This window comes from Montipora capricornis, chromosome 8 (assembly GCF_036669925.1).
Source record: "Montipora capricornis isolate CH-2021 chromosome 8, ASM3666992v2, whole genome shotgun sequence".
NCBI classification, from domain to species: Eukaryota; Metazoa; Cnidaria; class Anthozoa; order Scleractinia; family Acroporidae; genus Montipora; species Montipora capricornis.
Genome location: NC_090890.1, coordinates 16,362,150 through 16,370,841, shown reverse-complemented (window position 1 = coordinate 16,370,841; position 8,692 = coordinate 16,362,150). Strand labels below are relative to the sequence as shown.

General features: G+C 39.8%; 1 protein-coding gene across 1 annotated transcript in view; it reads right to left on the bottom strand.

Annotated features, from left to right (window-relative positions):
• LOC138013751 (polycystin-1-related protein-like) overlaps positions 1 to 1,629 on the bottom strand; it is a 66,638-nt gene extending 65,009 nt beyond the window's left edge. Inside the window, exons 1-2 of the mRNA XM_068860823.1 lie at positions 1,500 to 1,629; positions 252 to 475 (exon numbers count right to left, since the gene is read on the bottom strand). Of these exons, the coding sequence (XP_068716924.1) occupies positions 252 to 475; positions 1,500 to 1,629 (354 nt within the window). The remainder of the gene's footprint in view (positions 1 to 251; positions 476 to 1,499) is intronic.
• Positions 1,630 to 8,692: the final 7,063 nt, after the last annotated feature.

The window sequence follows — 8,692 nt, the reverse complement described above, 5'->3', positions numbered from 1 at the left end:
AAATCGAAGAATTTAAGACGTTGGGAAGTAGTTGGGTCAACACATCTTCAGATTTTGCAAATGTTTCTTCGCGTTTTGTCAAGGATGGCCGTCGAGGCTCTTCAATCATAGCCTGAAACTCTTCTAAAAACTAGATCGATAGCTGGAGGTACAGTGCTTACTTTCTTGCTCGTTTTCTGTAATCACACTAATTACTAAACTTTTCCTTTTAACTGAAAAACCATTTTATCAAGATTGAAAGCTGTGTTTACCTTAATAGTGTTACTTTCCTCATACCACTGCCATGTTACACCAGTCTTGCTGTATGACAAGGTAAAGGTCTGGCAATACCACTTAATGTTGTCTTGTGAATAACCTTGTGTTGCCACTGCACTGATGGTCTTTACTTGGTTCACGTCTATTTGGAGCCACTGATCTCCAGTTGTAGACCTTGGTAACCAGGCAGTTTTACGCCATGATCGTTCTGCGGGTGAGTCTAAACATGAACATTGTGAAATGCGGAATAATTCAGTCGGGTTCTGTTAGCAAGCTTATCAGATATATCATAACTCCATGTACGCACACCTCATTTATAGTAGTTCGCACCCTTTCCTTTTCTAGCAAATTGGTAGCATCTAAAATGACTCTTGCTACAACTTTGGATCACCCCTGATGAAGACACTTACTGATGTGTGACGAAACGTTGGGTCCGATTGAAGTCTAACTTTCTAAACGAGGAACCAGAATGTGATCGAACTATGACAAAAGAGAAAATTAGCTTCGCGTTTACCGCAGGCGGAAAACGATGGTCAGGATGAACAAAGTTCATTCAAAAAATCAAAAAATCAAAGAAAGCTATCTTATTTTTATCTCATTTCGTGCCAGTTAGTTGCAGATAAGTCGAGAAGCTTCTAAAGCGGAAAGAAAATTCACAATAAAAGAGATCAGGAATTTATGACAAGCCTCAACCCCGCTGTTAACGGTTTGCCTTTGCAGGTAAACGCGATTTTAATCATTGCAATTGAACTGAGTGGAGTGCAGTTTGGTCTGAACGCGAGTTCGATTTCAAATCACAAATATGATTTCATACCAAACTTGCACTCCACTCAGTTCAATTAGCACGTTATTGGCATCCATTTAAGAATCACAATAATAATCACTCACATACTGGATTTTAGCCACTACCAATATTTCAGTATTAACATATTGTTTTCATAACATTATGGCAAGTGCATTGTAGGGTAATATAACAGTGGAAAGCAAGAAAAACAATACATTTGGGTGGCCCAACTCACGAACATAACCGCTGTTCCCCCTGTCCCAATAACATGCGCGTTTTCGATTACAACCTCGTCTTTCTTACGTGCCCTCCCGTTTCCCAACGAAGGAAAGACTCCACTACATGTGTTGTTCTCCTTTTGGTTATGTACTAGAAGAGAATACACCCATGCCATGTCATCGACGAAAAATGACCACAGAAAAATGTTGTGTGATCATATTTTATCAGTATGTCCACAAACCTGGGTCTCGCCATGTCAATAAACCGTAGTAGTCATTGAATGACGATGTATACGAAGAAGCGCTCATCTCAGGAGACGATCCAATGCTAAGTTTAGCTGTAACCAAAATAGTCAGCTTTAAGATTTCCATAATTAGAAATGTCAATGACAATCAGCAATCTATTTAAGTTAGTTACATGGTAAGTAGAAAATAAGTACTCAATACAGATGAGGTGTTCATGACCAAGGCCCGGAATTCTTCCGTCTCGGTAAATACCAAATAAAAGTTAAACATCCGAATCTTTTACTTATTATTGCTTTCTTTTCTTTACATAGCTTCAAAAAAGAGGCTAAACATAATGAGATGACGCTTTTTTTTTCTGGAATTTAATGTGGGTGCTTCGCCAATCATGAGAGGATCTAAAAGTAAATCACTGAAACAAAACACAACAAAGGCATGACAAGTGAAATGGATGCATATTTGAAGTGCGGGTTGTAGACGGACGAGAAAAGTGATCCTCATTTTACCCAGCTGGGTTGAAAACGCACTCAGATGAATTGAAGAAACATTTCTTGGGCATAAATTAAGCCTAGAGAAAAATTAGGGTCAGGTTAATTATATCAATTGACTCATTACACAAAAGTAATTAATGAAGAGTGCTGGGTCGAGCATGTTCGTCGTAGTGGTGTTATGGTGAAGACGCAGAATTACAGATCTGAAGGACCTGAGTTCGCGTACCGGTAAGTGCATAGTACAGTATTAGTATAATTACATACGTGGTTATTGAAAATGCTTTGCGCTGATTGATTTCCCTTGAGGTGATTATTTGCGTGATAATCACCTTTTTCAAAATGGCCGCCAGCCGTTTTGTCGAGGTGACTGACGAAGAAATTAATTGTTTAAAGAAAATGCATATTTTTCAAAAAAACCACCTATGTAATTGTACTAAAACAATTATTCACCTCAGGCTCGGTGAATATCGTTGAATAAAAACGGAGACGAAGTCGAGGTTTTTATTCAGTCACCGAGATTAACCTCGCCTTCGGCGAAAAATAGTTAAACGTTGATACGTGTATGAATACAGAAACCGGTTAGGAAGATATAAATCATTAAGGAGATGCGATAGGATGCGTAAGACGGCGCTTGAGGAAAGAAATAAGTGTTTTCAGTCCTTTTTGGGGGTTGATATTCAACCTAGGTAAAAGGACGATCACCAATTTAACCTAGGTAAAAACGAATTTGACCGATCTATAAGAGACAATTTGCTTAAATTGTCCAGATAGGTGTGGGGATCGCATGTCTCTTTCGTACAGTTAAGACAAGTAACTGGTTAGACGCAGACCAGTTTCCTATTAATGAGCGCAACCTAGAGACTCCCGAACGAATTCTATCAATGGTCAGAGCTGTACTTGTGCCTAAGAGGATATGGGAATCAGGAAAATTATGTAATACACGCGGCTTACCAGAGTTGCTTCGTTCATCTAGCTTGAAGCAAACGCTGCCCTTGTAACAGCAACCCATTTGCTCACAATCGACTTTTGTTATATTCTCCCAGGCGCACGGAACACGATTTTCATCTTCAATACTTGCGCATGCTGCATACACTGTAAACGAACACGAAAGTAACAGCGTGAGTTGTGCTATTCATATGTGACGAATCCGATGTTAGTGGTCCTTGTTTCTTTTCTGTTGATAAAACACAGTTCAAGTCGCAGCCGATTCAGAAACGTCATCCAAGCGGCCTTGTATGTCGGTTCAAAGGGCCAAAATCTTCTAAAAGTCGTCTAACACTAATCGACACATCTCAGGGAAAATTTAAAAGTCACATTGAGCTTTGTCATAAAAAAATTGCTGCGGTGAAGAAACTTACCAGGTTGAATTCCAGCACAGTTGAAAACTCTCTTCATTTCTGTCATGCTTAAAGCCTTTGTCCAAATGACTAACTGGTTAATTCTGAATGTGAGTGATGTTCCGACTGTCTGTTGTTTTCCGACTACGAAATGGCTGTTGGTTTTTCCTGCCGGGTAAAATGCCTCAACTGTTCCCCAAAATACCTCAGCCCCATTTATGATCATCCATGGGATTGTGCCTTTTCGCGCGGCAACAAACACATGATACCATACTGTTTTGGTCATCTTGGCAGATATTTTAAGGGTCTCGTTATCCGAGAATATTGTGATTGTCAGCTCTGAAGTGTCTTCACTGAAGGCAATTGAGACTCCTTTATGACGACCTGATGTGTACAAAACATCGCCGGTTTTCACATATTGGAATTTAACCCACAAAGATATCGTGATCCCGTTTTGACATTGTGTAAAGTCGCCAATACAGCTGCCAGAAAAGTCCCCAAGGTCAATCACATGGTCTTTGTCGCTGCGAATCCACGAAGCTGAAGTGATGAAAGTGTTGTACCCAAGCCCCTTTACTATTTTACCATTTGTAAACGTACCATCTTTGAAACCAATCAAATCGTGAACAAAGGTGTTCACATGTATTCTGTCCAATGGCCAGAAGTGTTCGGCCTCTTTGAAACATTTTCCTGAGCCAAGAAAAAAAAATTGAAAATATAAAAACCTAACCAAAAATATATATATATCGTCTTTGCATCATCCAACGTTAGATGGTAATTTGTCATCGAAGAGTTACCATTTTTTCAATGGTGACTCAGAGATCCTCGGAAAATATCCGAGTGCCCATTTGCTGAAGTCGAACCTACGACCTTCCGATTACACGTATTAGTTTGGATGCTCTAAAACTGATGTATCGGAAATAGGATCGAATGCATATTTCCTCATTATTAAACTTACCACAAAATGACAGATATAATAGTTTTAGATATAATAGATATTATAGGTTTCGTCTGTGGACTTTCCGAGTTCGTCTGTCATCAGGATTAAATTAAGCTAATCATGTTATGTTAATTTAGGGTGTGCCTTAGAGATAAGATTCTTGTAAGCATAGAAAGTTTACTTCTTTTTTTGGTGTTCGATGTTCGAATGAGTATGAATCTGTGATAGCGACTTTATAATCTACTGCCAAATTGAACTGGATCTAGTGAACTTGTGAAAGTGTAGGCTATCAATTCTATAGGAGACTCGCCGAACGGAAGCCATGCCATTAAACTAGGTTCAGGTGACAATTATTGTCCCGCTATACTAGCTGCGAAGACTGAAATTGTGGAAAACGGTGCACTGTCGCTGTTGAAATAAGCGAATGAGATGCAAATTAAGCCCGGGCTTCAATTTGTGGAGGGAAAACCATGCACCCCACAACTTTTCAATCGCAGAGATAATAATAATAATATAATAATAACAACTTTATTTAAGAGTCAATGGATTTAGCACAAGAGCACTAATTGCGGACACTAACGAAATAAACTAAAATCAAATCAAATGTTGGTTTTTGTGGAGAGGGGAAAACGGAGTACCCGGAGAAAAACCTCTGAGAGCAGAGTAGAGAACAAAGAAACTCAACCCACATATGACGCCGAGGCTGGGAATAGAACCCGGGCCACATTGGTGGGAGGCGAGTGCTCTCACCACTGCGCCACCCCTGTTGTGGAAAAACGTTCGTCTGATAGAATTAAACTTTTACCCGAGTTTGGCCCTCGAATGGTGCGACGAATACAACAAATCTCAAGAGTATCCTTACAGGACAATCCAAATAGTTCAAGAAATCATAATGCTAACAATAAGATAAATAGGGGAACAAAAATGAACTTACTGTTATGTGGTTTGTTATAAACTGTTATCTTCGTAGATTCCGTGATGGATGAGGTGATGGACACGTAGTTAACGGAAAATGGTGATGGGTCATTCCATTGCAGCAGAATGTCACCGCCAGACCCCAGCACTAAGTTGCTAGACCGGAAGTCTATCCAGATGGTCCGCCTTTGAGGATATTGTCCTTGTGGATTACGGGTATCCACAAATTGTCTTATTGTATCGTTCCCACCTTTTGAAGAACGATACATTGTCGACTTCTCCGTATTGTCGTAGAGGAGAAAGCGATACCTTGCAGAGTCTGTCTGGGGACTCGCGAATAGAGTTATGGAAACGTCATTTACTGGCCGTATATCCAATGAAAATGTTTTTCCAGACAAAGGAAATATTTCTGTCCCTTGTGCCCTTGGAATATCAAGAATAGTGCTCTGTATATCTAAATAAAATAACAAAATGAACTTATTGCCCCCGCAGGGATTTTGCCTTCCCGAGGAGGCATCATTGTAGCTTGCACATATATAGAGTTACAGCGATATAACATTGCATATGTATGTAGTGTGTGTTACCAGGAAAACTCTCGACTTGAAAAGCTGCAAGCGCGAACGGAATAATCGGGAAATGATGACCTTTTCACACCAAATGCCCGCAAGTGAGTCTTAGGCAATGATGACGTAGAAGAATGACCGAAGATCAATAGATCACGTGAACATAATTGTGGGAAAAGATCTTGATATCTGTAACGGTGTGTCACACGTTTGTACACGCGGTAGAAGCGAGCACCGAGAACCCATTTGGATCTATTTAAGACAGTATTGTCCATCGTTTGAGGCAATAGATTGCAATGCTTGGAGGCTTTAGTCAAATACTTGAACGATCGGCGTTGTTCCAACATATCAAAGGCTCGCGACAGTACTCTATCCTCAAGTTGTTGTCATATTTTTGCTGGATTTTTGACACTGTCAGTTTCAGTTCTTTCAAAGTGTTAAACTTTCGAATCAATTATCGCAAGAAGGAGACTCGTAAACATGGGAAACCAAGTCATAGGAAGCTGAATTGTAGGAGATTTTAAATACTCTCAACATTTCCGAATTCCAATTTTGTTCCCAGAAGAGTTTTCAATGCTGCACAAATTTTTCCCTCGATGTACTTATCATTGATAATACACCGTTTAGTTCCTTCATAAATTTTAAAAATTCCTGTTTCTCACTATTCAGTTTGGTCATTTTAATCCTATATCTGTGATAACATAAAACAGATCAAGGACATCTAAATAAAGCATTCACATTAAACCGCGCAACATCAGTAGTTATTCATTTCTTTATTCAAGACTAACAAACTTCATCCCTTGCACTGTTACATTTCCAAACAAAGGTGGCCACATTGCTCTACAAATTGAATTTCCGTTTCCTTTCGTTTCTGCCTCAACATCAATTGCTCTAGCATAGTATGCCCCTCGCTTATAGAGGTGCAATATTGCAGAACACCATTTCTTTAAACGAGCCTGGATTCTTAAGCAGAAACCAGAATGAGCTGTACAATCGATTGAAGACAAAATCCTATGTCAGAAACGTAAAATTTAACGTAGTTTCATCTTCCCAACAAGGTTGTTAGCTTTTATTATTATCTTGTCAAAATAAAGGTATTCTATTCTATTCTATATCCTTGGTTCAGGCAGTGGGGTATGTTTCCGAAGATTCTGATCAGTGCTTCATCAAATACATCTTACTAAGACGTGGCTGCAAATATTAATCTCTTAGGTCTGTAGTTTCCTCAGGGTGTACAGAAGGTTAGCACGTGTTTTGTGTGGCAGGGTCCAGTGTCAGTTAGTGGTATCCTTGTCTAACGCCCAGTTTCGTGAACACTCGCGGCAGTTATCACATGCAGGCTGTGGATAAAATCTTCAACTCTCGGTGACTGTACACACGTGCTTCGTTTCATGGCTTTATTGGTTGTCCGCCTGTCAATGCTTGCTCTGATCATTTAGGGATCTAATTCTTCATTCTTCATCTCTGCTTATTTAGATTTGGGTTGTACAACCAGAGGTGAGCACCACGTGATGGGTTCTCAATCTGGAACCTTCTCAAAGATGTTCTCCTTCACTCCTTGCTCTAAGGATTCTTTTAGCGGTTTCTGTAGGTGGCGTTTGGCTACAGGTCCATTTCTAGCTTAAGTTCTATCTCTTTACCAGTGCTTTTGTCTCGCAAGCATATATTCATCAAGTAATGCTTTAATGTTGTCTGCTGGTCTAACCACCTTGATTTTTAGGTCGTTGGTTTCGATCTTAAGCAATCCAAGCTCGATCAGTGTGCTCTTTGCTTAGTAGTGGAGGCGAGTCCATTTTTCCTTCAATCTCGTTCCTAGATTCTTGTTCCGACGTGCGATGTGTCTTTCATAGTTTTAGCTCTCAGATACATGTTTGAGCGCTTTAAATTGGTACTCATCCATTACGTTCATACTTGCTCCCTTGTTATCAGGTTCTCCGTGCGCGTCAATGTCTCCTATTGTAATGGGAATAATGTCTTGAGATTTACCTGTCGACCCTAGCTTTTTCACTCGGTGTTGGATGTGTCTCGCTGTTTGCTAGAAGTATTCGATGACTGATTCACTGCTTGTATCGGCATCAGGTTTTGATGTTTTCCTGACTTTCTCTTGGTGTGACTTATTTGTTTTCTCTTGCTTTGTATCAGGTCCTCATCTGCAACATACTCCATAATGGTTATGTTTACCACACTTCAAGGATTGTTGTCCATGCATAAAAATGGGCAGTCGAGTCCAGGAGGATGAAGTCTTGTTTTTCCGCAATGACTACAGCTGTTCTTAACGCTCCTTGCTTTTTCTTCCGTTCCTGTTTATGAGTACTTGGCCATGGTACTTTCTTGCTTTGTAGACTTGGGTGGCTTTCTCGAGATTTGTTTTCTCGATTGTTCACTTCACACATCTTGTAGTCTTCTTTCATATCTCTCACCAATTGACGTCCTCTTTTTGGTTAGCGAGTTTTTGTATCCTCGTCGCCAACTAATAACCTGACCACAATCACGACGTCATATTGCGTACAACTACTTTAGACAACAGGTGATACAAGAATAGGTCTAGGTACGCAATGCGTAATATTTGGGTATGTGCGTATGCTTTGATCGAATTTGATCGAATATGCTGCGCTCAAGGTGTATGTCTGTTGATCTTTAAATAACTCTTTCAACAATCACTGAATTCTTTTTAGGGCTCTTCTGCTAGTATAGTCTACCAAAATTCTGCGAGTATTCACGAAGACTGAACTATTAACTTTGCAAGCTGACCAGGACAAATATTAAATGAGAACGTAAAGACGAAGAGGAAAGTGCGTCAGTCAAAGGACATATGATAAACGCATTTGCCAAAAAAACATTTGACAAATTGGAATTTCGTACTTTCTAACACGTAAAAGAAACTTTTTACTTGATTTGTCTCTGGAGCCTGTTGCTTAGAGCTTTGGCCTGAAAGAAGGGTTAGTG